Raw genomic sequence first — 20,635 nt, 5'->3', positions numbered from 1 at the left:
AGCCAACTTTATCTCCTTAGACTTACAAAGTTGTTGAAATGACTTAAGTTTTACAAGTGGTGCAGATTAGAATGTCAAGTCCAATGTGTTTTATTTACTTGTAGAGCAGCATGTGGTTTAAATTGCCTACTGAATGGCCAAAGAACCCTTGTGAATTTACCATCATAAATTCTCTGATTACAAATTCAAATTGTGTGGTTTTATGAAGATAATAGCAAAGGGTATTCTTAGACAACAGGTTGAATTCACACAAGTGGCATTTTGAGCCCTGTACTGGGAGCGTACGTTTTTATTGCAAGCAGCATTCCTGCACGTGCGGAGAGTTATTGAAAATGCAATCTTACCAAGTAGATGATCTTTTGGTTTTCTTTTCACACGGTTAAAAAAATGCTCATTTCCCATTCTTCTTTTCATGAACATCATTTTACCAGTGAATATTTCTTTTTTTTCATTTGTCCCATTAATTTTTTCCTCTTCAGGTGTAATCTAGCTCCTGTGGTGGAGTTTGCTGCAGATGTGGGAACTAAATCAGATTTTATTACCATGAATCCATCAGTTGTACAAAGAGCATTTGGAGGCTTTCGGAATGAGAGTGACAGAGAAAAATTTGTGCATAGACTTTCCATGCTGAATGACAGTGTCCTTTGGATTCCTGCTTTCATGGTCAAAGGAGGAGAGAAGCACGTGGAGTGGGTTAATGCATTAATCCTTAAGAATAAACTGAAAGTGCGAACTGCCTATCCATCATTGAGACTTATTCATGCTGTCAGAGGGTAAGTGACTGGAAAGGATCAGTTTGTCCTTGGCACAGTGGAACACATATAACTAAACATTTTTCCTAGACAAGAATAAGCTTCAGTAAAATCTCCAAATGGATATATGCTTCCATTATTTCATAGTGGTTACTCTATTTACAAACTTGAAGTTTGTTTACATTTGATATGATTTTAATTCATCTTCTTTTTTGAAAAAGCAAATTGTTGAACTTGTCACTTATTTATGTCTGCTCATGAACAAACTACTATTTTTTTTTTTTTATTTTTAGCACTAAAAAGTAGTAAGAATTCATAGTAAAATTCATGGGTTTTGTGTAAGGAAACTACAACAGAAGTACTGAATGGCTAGTGGGCAATATTATGTAAGCATAAATGTTAGATATATTTAAGGAGCAATTAAGTCCCATCTGTAGCCAAGAGGCCTACTAGTGAGAAAGGAGGCTGGCTGAGATAAAATGCCTTAATGCTTCCCCCCAAAGTCACAGATGCTGTTTTAATGAATTAAGCCAACATTTCCCTTTTATTAACACAAGTTCAGAAAAAAGCATTAAAATATAAACGCTTGCTTAAAAGTGGCAAATGACCAAAAGGCCAAATTCACTCATGCACACATATAAGTATGTAAAGAAGATGAACCACAGATGAGAAATTATGTTTTTTTACTGGAAGTGTACTGAGTGTCAGATACTGTAGCTTCAAAAATGAAGAGCTGACAACTAACTTTAAAAAATGCATAGGCTTTATGGTACAAACAGAGGCATATACAATTCACTAGTGGCCTAATAGGGGAATATATTGTCAGAGGTGTATAATTTGTCACTCAGGTTCACAAAGACACTTGGAAAGTAGATCAAACATTTGAACTGGACTTTAAAAACAGAATAGCCTGTAATCCCAGCACTTTGGGAGGCCGAGACGGGCGGATCACGAGGTCAGGAGATCGAGACCATCCTGGCTAACACGGTGAAACCCCGTCTCTACTAAAAAATACAAAAAACTAGCCGGACGACGTGACGGACGACTGTAGTCCCAGCTACTCGGGAGGCTGAGGCAGGAGAATGGCGTAAACCCGGGAGGCGGAGCTTGCAGTGAGCTGAGATGCGGCCACTGCACTCCAGCCTGGGCGACAGAGTGAGACTTCGTCTCAAAAAAAAAAAAGAAAGAGAAAAAAGAGAAAAAAACAGAATAGCAATTGCCAGAGGGATAAAAGAAACAGAATAAGAAAACCAAACAGAAGGAAATGCCGTTACATTATTAGAGGGTACCAGGTCAAGGAAATGATGAAGTGCACAGTAAACATATGGAATAATGGAGCCTGTTGTGGAACACTGGAATACAAAGTTGGAAAAGTAACTTGGGATGTGGTTGAGAAGGGAATTGAGTTTATGCTGTAGGAAGCACAGTTAGATGTCTGAATTTAATAAGAAATCTTGTAACTGCAGACATTTATTTGGCAAGGACAAGAAAAATGCTAGAGGCATAAAAACCAATTAGGCTTTTGATCAATTTACTCATAAGATAATAAGGATGTAAGACAGAAGCAGTGGACTTGGGAAGGAAGGGCAAGTTCAGGGGGCCAATTAAATACAATGGATACAAGTCCTGAAAAAAAACAGGTTTCCAAGCCCAGACTTAAAAATAGTTTCTTATACTGTAACAGGAACTGGGCTAAGGTGTTTTTGTTTTGTTCCTGAGATAATTTCCTGCAAGGATTTACCATTTCCTGTTTAAATCTCTAGAGAGTTTCTTGTATTGTATTATTCTGCACACAATTACATTGCTTTGAGACGGAGTCTCACTCTGTCGCCCAGGCTGGAGTGCAGTGGCGCGATCTCGGCTCATTGCCAGCTCCGCCTCCGGGGTTCACGTCATTCTCCTGCCTCAGCCTAGGGAGTAGCTGGAACTACGCCCAGCTAATTTTTTGTATTTTTAGTAGAGACGGGGTTTCACCATGTTAGCCAGGCTGGTCTTGATCTTCTGACCTCGTGATCCGCCCTCCTCGGCCTCCCAAAATGCTGGGAATACAGGCGTAAGCCATGGCGCCCTGCCTAAATTGCATTCTTATAATTACATCATGGTTATTCGACACACATTCTCTTGATGTTTGACAGGAAGTTTCAACAAAGTAAGATAAAAAAACGTGCATTTGGGTAAGTAACTGGTTTTTGTTTGTTTGTTTGTTTGTTTTTTAAGTTACAAATATCCCTGGTAATTACAATTTGACTCTTAAAAAAAAGTACATTTTAAGAAAGTGTAACATTACAGTGCATTGTGTTAAGAACATGTCTGTTTTTGTCTGTTTGGGTATCATGTTATTCTGAAAAACACCTTAAAAAGATAACTTTTCCATCTTAAACACACACACACACACACACACACACACTCACTCCAGTGATAGCAGATTAAGTTTTAGTAAGAAATACTCTGAAGTAAGCAGACTATGGAAAACTAATGAGAAAACTTAAGATTACTCTGAATTAGTACCTTTGTTTCCTAGATTTTGGTTTATACTTCTCAATCCAATACCAAAACCGAAGCATGAAATAAGAGGAGTGACTGCAATAATGCATTTTCAATAAGTTAGAATCCAGATAGTGTTATATATGATTAACAGTGAATACACATGGGTTTTTACATATATTTTAAAGGTAAAAATTGCAGATTCTTTCAGTAATTTAATAAGACTCCTATGTTTTGTACTATTCACTTTTATAACCATTATAAATATAAACTACTTCACTAATTCCTAAGCATTTTATTCCAAAGAGCAACAAGGCTAAATTTCTTACCACTGGTGAAAGGAATGGTATGCTTTTTTTGGTTACTGTGAATTAGATATATTTTCTAAACTGATTTTGAATTCTGTAGAAATAACTTCTCTCTCCACCTTCCTTATCACAAATCTACATATACCCTCTTAAAGGGTCAAGGTATTGAGTTCTAAACTGTGGCCACGGATAATAAAAGGAGCTCTAGAGAGTCTTGTGACTTTTCCAATAGAATGGAAATTTGTACACATGGTGTACCTGTGAAAGGCAACTTCATTTATGGATTTTATTGAAACTAGTACATTAATGTATGCAAGATAGTGTTTTGACATAATGTATGTAGTTTCTACTGGAACTGTAAATGAAAATAAGGAAGTATGAGCACTGATGAAACAAAAATGATTTATGTGATACGAAAGCAAAGGCAAACTCCCCAAAGAACTATTCTTTAAGTAATTGTTTTACATCTCCTTTGACTTACCTCTCTGAAACCCTGTGGTTAATACAGTTCAGCAAAATAAGGAGTTTCATATCCTCTGTTGATTACTGGACTTGGTTGACCCTCATGAGCAATTAAAGCACCCAAGACGCAGAATTTAGGGTGTGTATAGTCATAATGTTAAAATGTGAAGGCTCTTCCAAGTATTGCAATTACAAATAAAAAGTTTAAGTGATTTGTAAAACAAGATTCCTGAACACAATGAGGATCATTTAGATAGTTTTCATACGGTCAGACATCATTACTTAACCATTTTGCCCTCTAAAAACTGTGATTCCCTACTAATTTTAAAATCCTATTTAATTTTAGATTTTTCCATAAGCTCTAAAAATGAAGCCGTCAGTCACAAAATTCAGATACTCTTAAGTATTGTTTTAATGTGTTGTAATTCTTCTGAAACCATATTCAGTAAAACAGAAGGAAAAGTTATATACATAGATTCATAATTTAAAAAGAATCTTGCAAAATAGAAAAAGAGTAATCTAATGGGGACAAATCAGATATATACATTACAGGTTTAAGAGAATGTATGAAAACATAAAATCGGTGTGGGATTGCCACTTTTTTATTAGTATTTTTTCAGAAGCCCCACGTGGTCTGCATTTTTCAAATTAACATTTTGTATTTTTTTTTTTTTAATAAAGAAAGGAATAATTTTGGGCCCAGTGCAGTGGCTCATGCCTGTGATCCCAATACTTTGGGAGGCCAAGGTGGGTGGATTACCTGAGGTCAGAAGTTCGAGACGAGCCTGGCCAACATGGCAAAACACTGCCTCTACTAAAAATACAAAAATTAGCCAGATATGGTGGCACACACCTGTAGTCCCCGCTACATGGCAGGCTGAGGCAGGAGAATCGCTTGAACCCAGGGAGGCAGAGGTTGCAGTGAGCCGAGCTCATGCTACTGCACTCCAGCCTGGGTGACACAGTGATTCTCCGTCTCAAAAAAAAAAAAAAAAAAAAAGATTGGAGCAAATAAGATAGTAAGCATGAAGAGGGGATTTGGGGTCTTCAAAGTCATTTAAAAATTTAACTACAAAATGTAAAATAAAAGCTTCTTATTTATATCCAGCTAAGAAAATTATTAATATACAACTTAATATCTTAACAACCTGTTTAAATTAATGACAGTTTTATATGATATTTTAAAATATTATCTAAGACATAGCTCAAAATACATTTTTATAAAATGCTTAGAGACAGGTAAAAATTCCTATTTTACAGTTGCTTTAATTTGACTAGTAATAACCAAATGTAGTTTTTACATTGGTGGGATGATTATACTTAATTTTCTTACATTTAATATGGGAAAAAAACAAACATTACAGAAAGTGTATCCTCAGTTTCACTATCGAACTATGACAGATAATTTCATAAGAATCTTTCCAAAACACATATAGATAGACAGATAGAGAAGCATATTTTAAAATTATGTTTTATATGCACAAACCTAAATATGTATTTATTGTAGTAGCTCTACAACTCGAATCATATGTACTCTTTCGCACTTTATTTTTTAAATTAACATGACATTTTCTTAATAACACATAAATACAGCTTTTTTTTAAATAGCAAAGTATATTCCATCATATACTTTTCTATAATTTATTTAACCAATCTTGTTTGATGGACATTTGTATTCTCATTTGTTCTTGTTATATATGATTTTATTTTGTTATTAAAAATAAATTATAGGAAAAATGAGAGGTAGGGAAAGGAAAGTAAATATACAATTCTGATCAGCTAATTTTATAAGCTAATAGTATATTTTAAAATATAAAATTAATAAATGCTCACAATAGGCCAGGCATGGTGGCTCATGCCTGTAATCCCAGAACTTTGGGAGGCCAAGGCAGGTGGATCACTTGAGGTCAGAAATTTGAGACCAGCATGGCCAACATGGAGAAGCCCCATCTCTAATAAAAAATACAAAAATTAGCCAGGCATGGTGGCGCATGCCTGTAATCCTAGCTACTAGGGAAGCTGGGGCAAAAGAATCACTTAAGGCCAGGAGAATCGCTTAAGACCAGGAGGCAGAAGTTGCAATGAGTTGAGATATGCCACTGCACTCCACCCTGGGCAACAGTGTGAGATTCCATCTCAAAAAAAAAAAAAAAAAAAAAAGTATGTTTACAATAATAATTCTGAACAAATAATTATATATAAACTAGTCTTATATTACCTTTTCAATTACAATATCCTGAAGTAACAACATTCAGAGAATGTATGAAAACATAAAATTGGTGTGGGATTGCCACTTTTTTATTGATATTTCTTCAGAAGCCCCATATAGTCTGCATTTTTTCAAATTAACATTTTGTATTTTTTTAAAAATAAAGAGTGGAGCATTTTGGGCCCAAAATTGCTCTTATTGATCTATTCTTTTTGTCTGTGTGTGTGTGTGTATATGCACACACACACACACACACATCTTATATATATACATCATACATGTATATACATCTACACAATATGCATTCATTTAGAATGTGGTTTTTTCCCCACAAAAAAAGGGAATTTTAATAAACACAGAGCTATGGATGGGTTTAAACCTAGTGAATACTGTATAATATGTTCCCTTCTGAAAATGTTATCTGTATTCAGATATTTTAATTTTAAACATTAATTGGTTTAAGCTTTTGATCTGTTGATATTCGAGTCTGGGAAAACAAATGTTAAAATATTTACATTTGAATCCTTTGGCCCCTGCTAATTATTATGAACTATTATTAAAAGATTTAAACCAAAAATGAGATTTTTAATTCAATTACCTTAAAAATTTTGATGGCCCCTAAGGTTTTTTTTTTAATTTTTACTTTTTTTTAAATTCTACTATAACAAAAGTAATATAGATATATTCTTTTGCCACCACATTGTAAGTACTAATTTGTTTTAATATGATGGGGGTTATCCTCATATTAAATTAATAAGCTTCTACTTTGTATTAATCAAGATAAACACTTGGATTGAGTACTCACAGAAGATACCCATAAATGTATATAATATTCTGTGATGTCACCATCATAATAAATAATTCCAAAGTTATTTACCATTTTTAAGCTTACATCTTTCTCAAAAAAAATTTTAAAGATATTTCATTTCATATAGATTTTTAAAATTTTGATTCAATGAGTAGTATAGTTCAGTGCAAAAGTAGTTGTGGGTTTTGCTATTGAAAATAATGGCAAAAACCATGATTACTTTTCACCAGCCTAACGCTTTTGGTTTTCGTTATTTATCTTTTAGTGGAGAATACATAACATACCTGTATACTTAAAAAAAAATAGTCTTTTGTAGTGATTGCAAAGCACATGAGTATGTGTAAGATAAATGGGCTACATAAACTGCCTTAGATTTGCCTGGAATTAAAAATTGTTGTTTTTATTTGAAATACTTGGTAAACATCTCATGCCCTACAACAGTGTTTTTTTGTTTGTTTTTTGTTTATCTTTGTTTTTTTGGTTTCTTTTTTGAGACAGAGTGTAGCTCTGATGCCCAGGCTGGAGTGCAGTGGTACAATATCGGCTCACTGAAACCTCTGCCTCTTGGCTGGGTTCACGCAATTCTTCTGCCTCAGCCTCCCTAGTTGCTGCTACTACAGGCATGCGACATCATGCCTGACTAATTTTTTTTTTTTTTTTTTTTTTTTTTTTTTAGTAGGGATGGGGTTTCACCATGTTGGCCAGGCTGCTCTCGAACTCCTAACCTCAGGTGATCCATCCACCTTGGCCTCCCAAAGTGCAGGGGTTACAAGCATGAGCCACTGCGCCCAGCTAGCAGTGTTTCTTAAATTCAAGCTCACATATATATTTTGGAGGTTCTGTGAAAATGTTCTTGATTTTAAAGAGGATTTGAACAATTCTAACTAAGAACACTGACTTAGATAATTTTAAAGAATTTTGCAGAAATTTGATTTCCAAGGAAGACGAAAACAAACCTTTCCTATTCTGACTTTAGACAAGACTGTTTAATTCCTTTAGTGTCAGATTTATAACCATTAAAATATAGGTATTGATGTATGTAATCGTATAGATTCCTTTGGGCTCTAAGAATCACTGGTTCTGAACTTTGATTGTCCTTACACATGGGAATATTCAAACTGTCACAAAAAAACCTCTTGTCCTTAATTAAACATTCTCAGGAATGTCTTCTCCGTAACTTCCTAAAGAGGTTCATTAAATTTTTGATAATCATTATAATAAAGAGAGCTTTCTAAAATATTTCTTCTTTAAAGTCATTTTCTCTTGATATTTATTCTTTACATGTTTCAACACAACAATTAAGTTAACCCACCATCATCTAAATGTTTACTTGACAGCAAAAGAAATATATTTAAGAAATATATATATTTGAAATATATAAGAAATATATATACACACATAGGCACAGATAGATACACATTGATATATATATAAGCATGTATATATACCTAGGTAAATATTATATAAAAAGAACAGACAGACGTGTTTATTGCTGAATTTGCCCTTTGTTTGATTTCCGCAATTATTAATTTTTTAAAAAATTCATAACTTTTTTGATAAATGTCAATTGTGGAAAACCTATTTCTGAACTAGTATTTATATATATGAAAAATAAAATTAGTATACATACATATTTACTATTATATCTATATACACACACTGTACAGACTTTACATATATAGTCTATATGTATTCTCGATATACTTTGTAAACACACACAAAACATATCAATATACATAATTCTATATATTTTCTTGCTATTTCTCTGTCTCTATATATGCTATACAGAGTATATATACTCTGTGTGTAGATATGTTTATATTCTTTGTATATATACACACGGCATAAATAGATAGATATACTGTATATAATTTACACATACTAACAAAGTATAAAATATACAAATATATGTTTTATATAATTATATAATATGTAATAGTATACTCATAGTATATAAGTTTATTATTCTATGCAAGTTTACTTTGTTAGACATTTTGTATGTCAAACATAGTGCCAATAATATATTGATTTTCTTGTAATAATGGTACATTACTAAATTTTATTCAACTGTAGTCACTTAGGATTTTCAGAAATCAGTTTTTCCATGCTTAATATATAGTAAAAATCCTCCCTTTTATATTTCTGTTGTTGGTGTTTGACATGCCATCTTGAATTTATTTCTAGTAATTTCATCTTTTGTTTTTAAGTAGGTATTGTTTTACATTATTACTTTAAGTGACTAAATAACTCTATTTCCTCATTCAGAATATAAGATAATAGTTTAATTGATTTACGTACTTTATATGCAGTATCTTTTTGGCTTCATTAATTTTATTAAATAAAATTACGGTGAACAAGAGGATATCACTTAATGTACCCTCCCAGGGTCCCCAGGGTTTTGCTAGAACATTGATATTTTATTTTGGCATACCTTCCTAAACTACCTGTGCTCGCACTTTATGGCACGATGATCAATACCATAATTCTTAGCTAAATATAAGAGGGAAAAATATGTCTTACACATATCAAGTGACATATCTCTCTAACTTCTCATCTGGGTAGTTTTCACTCTGTTGAAAAATATTTAATGGTTATTAAAAGAATGAAAGCACACATTAGTTGCTTTGGTAGAATATTTTTATGGTTTCTAACAAATAAACAGATTATATTTTCACACATCATCCATCAACTTTTTTTCAGCATTAAGACTAACAAAAATATCGTTTCTCAAATGTTAGTTGCTGCACTCATCTTCCAGATGCAAAAATTCATTTTAAATGAATGTAAGGGTTAAAGTCTATATAAAATGAAGATGATCTTCTGCAGGATAACTTCATGTGAATGTCATGGGTTTGTAGAAGAATGTGAATCAGACCAGGCTCCCAATAGTCTTTAGCAAAACTATAGGCTAAAATACATCATCAATAGACCTCAGGAAATTGAGTTTATTAGTCATTCTAATGGATTGTTTTGGAGTATTCAATCAACTCAAGTCACATAAGGAAAAGCAATTTTAAAAAACAACTTTGAAAAGAGAATATTCACTCCAAGTGCTTTCTGAAAATGGCTTACTTGTTTTAAAATTAGTCTTAGGCTAAAAATATTTCCATATGGTTTCTATTTTGACCTATGAGCAACACAGCTGTAATATTTCTTTATAAAACATGTGTCCTAGTTTAATGTTTTTGAGTAGCTAGATGCTGCGTATTAGGTATTTTAAACCAAAGGAGATTTCCATGAAAGGATATTTCTTTCCTTACTGGTGGACTCTGATATGCACACTTCCGGAACTTCAGTGTTTCCTGATATTTTAATCTGGTTACCCTTCAGTCACAATGTTATTTCCTAGCAGATCCTATTATTCATATTGCATTGTGTAATGTGGAAGTAAAAATAGATTATGTCTGAGAAGATATTCCCAAGTGTGTGGCTCAAATTGGAACCTATGGAAAACAGCTTTCATTCTGCCCCTGACCAATATGCTTCCCAGTTCTGATTATCTCTCATTGAGACCAAAAGGCTTTGCAAAATATCTAGAATTTCTTTGGAAGAGTAGTTAAGGTTTCATAGCACCCCTGTGACATTGGCATATTTTGGCTTTCCTTCTTGTTGTGTATTTTTCTCTCTTCTTCATATAGATCATTTTTTATTCCTTCAAGTCTCAATTTAAAGGTAAGTTTCAATTGGGCATCATTTCTCACTCTTGTTCCGTTTGGTGAGATTGACCTGGGTTTCCGCTCTCTGTATTCTCTTCTCTTTTGGAACATTCTTCAAAATGTATGAGTATTGTTTATTTTCAACTTTTTAGGTTTATTTTAAAGTTTTTCATAGCAAATATTGACTTATTCATCTCTGTAACTAAAAGAAACATGAATTCCCAGTATATGTTACGGTGGAGGTTGGGGCACATGTGCAAAGGGGTGGAGAATAAAAATGGGCAAAGTTGTGCTGAAGTTAGACGTTGCAATTTGGTTCAGTTAGTTCTCTAGAGCAATTCAAATAAGCAGGGAACCAAACAGAATTGAAGAAGAGGTTTTTTTCATCAATCTGGGTAGCACTAGAAATTATTTTCACCAGGCAGTATTATGATGAAGAAGAGGGAAACTTTCAAGAAGGAAGGCTTGAATTCTAAATAGTGAGGACATAATCTGGATAGCTTGTTTTCCTTCAATTTATTATTAATCAAACTATGTATCAACTTGTACCCTGAATCTACTAAATTATGAAATTAATGCTTACTAAATTTTACCTGCCTGTGGTGTTTGTTAGGGTAAAAATAGAAGAGCAAGTTCTGATAAGAAAAGTAGATGAATCATAATAATGAGGGATGACGTATGGAAGCATCCAGGCTGATCATCTATAAATTCATCCTGGCCACCTGAGAAAAGTACCCTAGATCTATAATTTAGTAACAGTTTTCTCTTGGGTGTTATCTTTCAAAATCTGTATAAATAAATCAGTCCATTAATTTTTAATATTAATTTATCATGGTGCTCTATAGAGGAAAAATGGTCACTCAAACATTTTAGCTGGGGAAATAAATTAATTGTCATTATTTTATAAATTCTAGGACTGAAATTTCATAATCAGAACAAAGCGCTATACTGCTATATTCACAAACTGCAGGGAAAGCTCAATAATTTGTTCTATTACCTTTTACTTTCAAGGCTCAATCTTTTAATGAGTGATAGAAGGTGCACAAATAAAAATTCCCTTGTTTCTTTGACTTTTCAGAAGAAAAGAACATTGATCAATATGCAAAATATATACTGAGTTAATTTGCATTAAGCTATTCTAATTTAAGTCAAGATGACTGGTCAATTATTGCATTCAGAGATTTCTTATATATAGTAAAATAATTAATATATTTTAACTATTAAATATTAAATACTTGGGAATTTAAAGTTAAATGCAAATATAAATTTTTAGACAGTGAACACAACTAACTACTTCCTGAGTTTGTGGATAAAAGTTATCTAATCAAGTTTCCCATAAATCTTTGAAAACGTTACAGGTTCTTATCTTCTTGAAATGATACAAGTGTACTTTAGCTTGAGTGTAATAGTTTAGATTAGGTCTTTTGTTTTTATGTGATTGATCATGGTCAGTTAACTAACTCTAGTGTCTCATGTAGTTGATCATATAATCACAGCCTCCGGCCACAACTTCCAAATTATGGCTATTGCCATTGGTCAAGCCAGCTCAACATACAAGAAATAAGTTAGAGAATAAGGCAAAAGACTTGGGGCTTGACCACAAGAATTGCCATGTAGGAAACAAGATACTGGTACATTCTGCCAACTTTTTCAGAGACTGGTGTGCCACACCAGGTTCCTATTGGTAAAAGATCAAAGAAAGAGTCATTTCTGCTTCTTTTTCTCTTTGCTCTAAAATCTTACCCCCCAACCTGGATGAGTACATACATTGTAGCAGAATAAGTTTAAAGACTTTAGCTATAAAAATATTTTTAAAGTGGCTTTAACAATCGTTTTCAGTGACTTGATTACATAAAGCCAAGTATTGGAGCCACATTCACCAGAGGCAAGCTGGAAGTTTTGTTTCTTAGTTTCCAGTTTGAGCCTAACACCTATGACTGACTTCTCGAAATAAGCCATTTACTTTTTCACATTCCATGGATAAAATAAGTCAAAAAGATTATTCAGACCTACAAGAGAAGAATCACAAAATACAGCCCTAGTGAAGACCAGCATCCAGTGCAGGAAGTAAAATCAAAATGCAGTGGCCTGATTCTCATACCTCTGGCAGCCTCCCCACATCAATGTGCATCTCAAATAGCCAGGGTTATTCTGTGTTCCCCACTACCCTGTTGAATGAGATTTCTTGTTTATGTGTTAGTAGATGAATGTGCTCTCCCTTCAAGATAGTACATTTATGATTGAGTATGGTTTTCTGAAGATTATATTTAAACATAATACATGGTGGTTGACGTATGTGGGAAATATTGTTCAATAGTTTCTTTCAAGATCAATCAAATCACATTATATAAGATGCAAATTCTTATACACTATTTCCTCCAGATGGTCTTATGCTGGGGCTGTCACCTGAGGAGCATAAGTGAAAGCAAAGCTATAAAATGTTTCCTCAGTTCTTAAGGAAGGATACTTGCCATCATATCTTAGGAACTCTGGCCTTCTAGTGCAACATTGTGCCTATTTGTTGGCAAATTAGGGAGCCATCCAGATGGAACCATTTTTGTACATTCCATGAAGAATTCCTGTCCCTCTTAAGACCTTACTTCACTATAACTTGAAAGGCTTTACATCTCAGTGAGCACCACCTAAACTTCAAATATTGGAGAGAGATAATAAAATGCTTAAATACCAAGTAAGGTGTAAATAACCGATAGCTAATTCATTCTTAGGGGCAAATAAGTTGTTGAGATTAAAAGAAGGGATTTATAAGGGCCCTGTGAACACACTTTGGGAATTTGCAGAGCAAGCAGTGGAAAATATGTTGGAGCAGCAGTATGGCTGACTTCCATTCCTCATGATAACGCATACACTGCATCTTCATTCAGGTGGATCATGGTTAGGCATCATAGTTAAGCTTGGTAACAAAAAATTGTAGGTGACAAATCATTGCTCTGCATTGTGTAAATGCCTGCTGCTTTTTTTATTTTTACATGAGTTTTCAACACCAGACTTCATTTCTTCAGCAATGATATTGTTTAGCTATATCCTCTGGTTAAGTTTTCCTGGTGAGAATACAAGTCAAATGCTAGCATCTTAAGAACTCAATTATAAACATTCAGTTCTTACCTGCTTCCACTTTTAGCATCCAAACCATCTTCCAGTGACCATGTTGATAGTTGAATGGAATATGTTGCAGAGGGAGATTGTGCTGGCAGTTGCTACCTTTTTTCTAACTAAGAATAAGCTAATTTTGTTTCAGACAGTATAAACTTTGATTGTCAACATCAAATTATTTTCATAATGAAAGTATGGTCTATATTGCTTGCCCCATTCTCTAATTCGTCATTTAAAGTACACTCCTTTATGTACCTTTTGATGTCACTCTAGAGATAGTAAAATCAGTGGAAAACTATATTTCTTTAAAAAATAAACAAAATAATAAAGTGACGATATAACAAAGTAATGAGGAATTCTTAGGTAAATAGCTTATATGGTTTTCCTTTAAAAATTATTGGCCTTTATAATAGGAGCTTCCTTGGCCTTTATACAAATTTCAGCAAACTTTGCCAATGTTCATTAAGCTAAGCTACAGCATCAAGCAACTGAGTTCAGCATTAAAGCTCCCTTGTTTTAGATACTCAACAATATTTGCACCAGTTACAAACTTGGATGAAATTAAGTGCTAAAAGAATCATGTGACTGGATGTATCATAACATAATCTAGCATGGCACGGATTCTACTTTACACTTAATATATTTGATAATTTGATCTAATATAAACTAACTTTTTTTTCTTTTCACTGGTGAATCTTAATTAAAGTAAAATCATTACTTGCAGCTAAAGTTCTGATTCTGCATTTTATTCAAATGATGACCTTATTCCTCTCAATAGAATTCAGTGAACTTTTTGCAAAAACTGTTTTATAGGCACATATAAAATCTACAATATGGCAAGCTAATCTTACACCAAAATATATGTTTCTCAATACTGCTTGAAAGAATTGTACAGTCATTATAAATGTTAATAGTCCATAACTGAAAATAGTAAAAACTGGGGATGGTGTTGAGGGGGGATGTGGGCACGTTATCAAAATTTTCATCTTTGTTTTTGCTTAATAGTCAACTTTTTTTTTTTAAAGGAACTTGATACTTTGTGGAATCCATCTGTGCTATAATCAAATAATCCATCAGCAGGTCTCTATTAATAAACGTCACTACCAGGAAGAATCAATGCTGCTAAAATTTTGTTGTTTGCTCAGATCACAATTATTTCTTCTCTTTCTGTTTTCTGTGGAACAGATGCATACACCAGAATTGCTGTCAGTTTCAAAATTAATAAGCTAATTATTTTATGAGAAATAACACAGAATATATAAATATGAGTATTTTAGGAATGTACAAATTACAAATTCCTATCAGATGGAATAAGAGTGAAATACAGATATTTTTCATTAAAATAGTCTATTGAAGCAGTAAAATATTTGAAATCACACAATTCCACAACATTTTGAAAATATGAATAGAAGTATTCCTGCTATATCACTAAATTCCTTCTGTAAACACGTATAGAGTGCTGTACTGGGCTAGGTCTGAAGCTGCAAAAAAGAAAACAAAGCAGGGGCTTCCTCAAGCAACAAAACCAGCTTGGTAGCCAAGAAGGTTACATAGGGAAGTGACAAGGTAGTTTTGGAATGCTAGATCAAGGGATTTGGCAAATGCTTGGATGGAACATGTAATTAGTCACTGATTAGAGATTCACAGAAGAGATTCCAAACAGTATTAAAGATCAGCTAAAAGTAAAGACTAAGAGTTTACAGAAATGTCTATCCACAAATTGTGTCAGAACTGTGTCATCAGTGAAGGGTGTCTAGGATTTTGATATCTTGAACAAATAATTGGACAAAACACACAAACAAAGCAAGGAATGAATGAAGCAACAAAACCAGAGAATTATGGAAAATGAAAGTGCACTCCACAGGATGAGAGCGGGCCCAAGCGTAGGCTCTCAATAACTGGGTTACCAAATTTTCTAGTGTTTAAATACCCTCTAGAAGTTTCCATTGGTTACTTCTTGTATGCCATGTGTAAATGAAGAGGATATTTCTTGTCATAGCTAAAGTTTTTCCATTTGATTTAGTTCTAAGGAGTCAATTGGAATGTGAATTGACCTTACGTTCCCTGCCTCCAGACCCTATCCTCCTGCCTCAGCTATATACTGCATAATCGACCTCTTTTGAAAGAAATAAACATAATGACTCCAATACCTATGGCTTGAATAAAAATTTCTATTGATCCCAATTTACAAAAGTTCCAGTTTACACAAAGCATCAGGTTCCCAACCATAATTTTACATACTCAACTTTATTCTAGAAGGGCATGGAAGGTAATAAGAGTAAACAGCTATGCAACTATTGAAATCAGTAACCTGTTTAGAAATTACCAACATGACAACAAAAATACGTTCCAAATAGATTTGTGAACCTCTCTTCTTTCTTTATTATGATGTACAGTAGGTTTTGCATTTCCCTTATTTTGGCTTTCTCATTTAACTTGGTGTGCACAGGAAATAAGCTTTTGGATGTCTTACTGTGACACTGAGTGTGATAATGAGGAGGCATACTGTGATTGCAAATGAATTAGGTGGGGGCCAGGGAAAGGGGTACTTACTAGAGAATAAAACACACAGAAACAATTTTTTTTTTTGAAAAAACAAACTATTTTCATTTGTTTTTATTGTTTGGAATACATGTAATAAGAAAACTTTGGGAACTTTTTTTTTCTTACATTCTTAAATAACCTAGAGACAAGAATGTTATAAGAGAGAATGTAGGCTGACTGGAAAAGACTCTATGGAAGACAAAAAGCTCCAAAAATGTTATGCTGCCCAAGCTAGTCAGGAGATAGTATAGGCATTCACCTTCCTCTACAGTAACTCGTGTGTTAAGAAATGGCTTTTCTTTATTCAAGCACTGTGAGTCATGAGGAAATCAACTTCTTGGGGGAATTTTGCAACTCGCTCAATGTTCTGACCCTTTTAATATTTAGGTATGATTGGGGATTTTCTAACCAAGCTGATGATGATATTAGGGAACATTTTCATAGCTTGTTTTTTAGTCCATTAGAACAACACGTTGAAAACTAGTTTCATGGTCTCCTTGAAAATTCCCCAACTTGTACCCTAAAGAAAACTCTAAAATAGCCATGTGCATATGTATGTATATACACATATATATACACACACACACAGACACACACAAATATTTCATCAAACAACTGTATGTATTCTCTGCTCTGGATTTCTTTAAAATAGCACTACAATATTCCTTAAAATAAGTGGAAAATACTCTAAAATGTGAAAAGGAAAGGGTGAAAGGAAATTTATAATAACTTGGAAAAATCTAAACACATTTGAAAATTCTCCTTTCAGGTATTCGACAATGTTGCTGTGTCTCACTGATAAGACCAAAGAAGATATGACATAATATAAAAGTCTGGGATCAGGAATAGTTTTAAAAATACTCTGTATGAATTGAAAATATTAAAAGTATATATTTTTATTTAAATATATGCATTTATTATATGTAGCTAATGCTTACATATGGAAAATATTTTCATGATTTTTTGACATAATCCAGTTAAATTCCTTATTTTATAAAGGAGACTGTTGCAGCTCAGAGTCTCATTTGCTCAAAAATGGGCACTCAGTTAGTGGCACAGTTAGAGTTGCTAATTCCAGGAGCAGCTCTCTTTTGACCAATCTCACTATAGAACAGTTTATCTTTATAATAGCATGGCAATATTTGTGCCATTTTATCATTTCTTTTTGATGTATGTTTTTTCAATATAATAACACGTATTAATTTAGAGACCGTTGTATGTATTGCCAAAATAATATTCAGAAAGTGAGTGCTTTCTATTTATATAAGTTATCACAGATCTTGAGCTGTTCTGTCTTGTGTTTCCTGGCCAGAGATAAAGAGAAGATTATTTTTCATAGACAAGAAGAGGAAACAACTAAATTAACTGCCTTTGTAGCTAAGGATTCAAAGCTCAAACTTCAGACCCAAGTTTTCAAATAATTCTAAAATAGAATTTCAATGGTTATTTTTTCAATTTAACAAAGAGAGTATAAATTTTATAGCTGAGCTTTGAAGCATTTCATTAAATTTAAGTTCATTTATCTACTCAGGCTTTCAGCTGACATCTGCAGAGCAAAATCAAGATCTTTTCTGGCAAATTGATTGATGGCGTGCCATATTATTTATAAGGCTCAAACTATGTACATTTGAAATATTTTAGTTTAAATGAAATTTGAAACAAGATATGAAACCTTGCAATATGCAGTTACCCAGAAAACAAGTGAAATTCATTTCATAACTAAATATAATTTTTTACATATTGTAAGTTGGCGAAAGTTTATAGAAAAATTTTTTAAATGGCGGGTGTGGTGGCTCATGCCTCTAATTCCAACTATTTGGGAGGCTAAGGTAGGAGGATTGCTTGAGGCCAGGAGTTTGAAATCAGACTTTTCATTATAGCAATCCCTCATCTCTACAAAAAAGAAAAAAAAATAATGTTCTGTTTTTAGTGCAAGTTTTGTCACTATGGCTTAAATAATTTTGCTAGGAAGTTTATAATGTGGATGTCATAGTGTCGGAAACTGAATGCCACCATTTTATGATTTGCTGAAATTACCCAATAGCAATTTTATTTTCTCTTGTACATATTTGCTAGTCTATTCAAAGCAAATATTCATGAAGCTATAGTAGAAGAAACTGCCAGAGAATAGCTTCTAAGTATCTACAGTGTTGATGACTTACAGTGAGTCTCTGGAATTCACAGAAACATTTTCATTATAAATTCAGATTAAATTAATTATATTCTTATAGATAAATAAGTAAATACTTGTAATACAGTGACTTTTAATTTGATTTTTAATTTAAGAGGTTTTTTTTTTTTCCCCTCTGGTGCTCCAAATTTAATCAGTTCCTAATGTTTTGACTGGAATGAAAAAAATATATAATTTACATGCTACTTCTGGCCAAGATGTATTTTGGTTATGTTATTTGATGTGTATTTGTTAGCAATCTAAGTAATGTAACATTGGCCTTCATTAAAATCTCTGATTTCTTTCATTTATCTTATAGAAACACCATAGTGTAATTTCTGTTCCTTCTTCTGGTTGTAGAAGAGAGGTAGCAGACTCATGACTCACAATTTGACTTGGCCTACTGACCTGCTTAATAACACAGATATTTAAAAATGAAATTAACTGTCAACATCCAATTATCATGAGATTTTTCAAAATACATTTCAATATCTGGTGATTCTTTTAAAAATCAGAATATCTGTCTGTCCTAGATCTCTATTTCTTCATGATTATGGTGAGGCAGAGCTAAATTGTGCTGTCTTCTATACTCTAGGCACTGATATCCTGTCCTTCACAGTCCCATGTACCGCTTTGTCTCATTCATCCTGATAACAAGCCTGATTCACTCATCCTAGTTTCTGGCTTTATCCAGCTCTCTAACTATTTGCTTCATTATGCTGCCTTTTGAGGGTAGAATGCAGTATGAACATATGTGGTAATTGATTCCGACACTCTTAGAAGTGGAGAAGACTGCATATTTTCCAATGAATATCTCATTTAAAAATAATGACATTAAGATATTCTTGGATAGATTAAGTGACTTACTAAGACAACATATACAATAGGTTGGTCTCAAATATACATCTTTCAGCATGAGTTTGAGAAACCAAATCTGAAATAGTTGCAAAAAAGGAGGCAACATCTCACCAGTAGAGATTCCTTTCAGGCAGTATGTGTTAGTAAATGTTTAACAACTAACTCTCTGGGAAAACAAACAGGATTTATAGCATTTGCTGATTTTCATAATGTAAATACTCCCACCATGTCCAATTTCAGACTAATGAGAAGATGACAAACAGCTCACAAAATTCAAAAAAAAAAAAAAATTCACTGTGGCTCTGTGAATTAATAAGGGCCAGCTCCAGCACTACAGAATGGACATATGATTCAAGGAGATTCTTGTGTAAATTGAGCAAAGAAAACTACAGCTATTAACATTCAGGCTTATTAAATGAAATCATTTCTATCACATTGGAAACTCTATCAGAAATGTCTATCTCATGTATTAGAATATTTTATTTAAATTTTAACTGTCATCGTAGTTTAGATTGGCCAATGCAATTACACTGGCAACAGTGATATCTGTAAACACAAAGTCAATAGCTTTTATAGACTTCATCACTTCTGGTTTATTATACTAATCAAATATCAACATGTGTAATGGATACTTTATATAATAATCCCTGAAGTGGAGTCTCTAAATGTTTTGGACAAAGAAAAAGTATTTAAGTTCTTCATCCTGCTATTGAGTTTGGACTGGCTAAATGCTTTTGAATAGCATTCAGATTTTATGGTGTGTGTCAGAAATGGATATTTACTCTAAATCTGTTATTATTTTTCTAAATTTTCATTCTTTGTCTAAAATGTAAAAAAAATCCAGTAGTAATGACATAGCACAGTATATATATTCTAATTTCTCTATTATATATGCTTAAAAGCATTTTGACATTATTTAAATGTTTTCATTTTATTCTGGAAACTTGGTAGTTATGACATTGGTTCTCACAGGTAAGAAATATGTTTACTTACATAATTGGAAAAAATTGATTTCTTAACTACTTAGCCTGAAAATGAGATATTAGTAAAGTGATTGCTGCTTATCTGAGGAAGTAAAATTATATCATTTCCTTTAGAATTTGTGATATAAGTTTTATACAAGAAACAGAAATAAGATTTAATTCTTGATAATACATGATTAAAATATGACAAATATTACATATACATGTATATATATGCACATTTGAGTATGTGTGTGTATATATATGTATGTGTATATTTGTGTGTGTATACATATTTCAGTTAGTATGTA

At 32.9% G+C, this 20,635-nt stretch overlaps 1 protein-coding gene across 1 annotated transcript in view; it reads left to right on the top strand.

Moving 5' to 3' along the window:
* Positions 1-20,635, top strand: part of ST8SIA4 (ST8 alpha-N-acetyl-neuraminide alpha-2,8-sialyltransferase 4) — a 99,103-nt gene that overhangs the window by 51,240 nt on the left and 27,228 nt on the right. Inside the window, 1 exon segment of the mRNA XM_011964375.1 lies at positions 480-773. Within this exon segment, the coding sequence (XP_011819765.1) occupies positions 480-773 (294 nt within the window).

The sequence above is a fragment of the Mandrillus leucophaeus genome, unplaced genomic scaffold (genome assembly GCF_000951045.1).
Source record: "Mandrillus leucophaeus isolate KB7577 unplaced genomic scaffold, Mleu.le_1.0 Scaffold696, whole genome shotgun sequence".
In the NCBI taxonomy this organism is placed as follows: domain Eukaryota; kingdom Metazoa; phylum Chordata; class Mammalia; order Primates; family Cercopithecidae; genus Mandrillus; species Mandrillus leucophaeus.
Note: the sequence above shows the minus strand (reverse complement) of the source record. Positions and strands in the feature narration are given on the sequence as shown.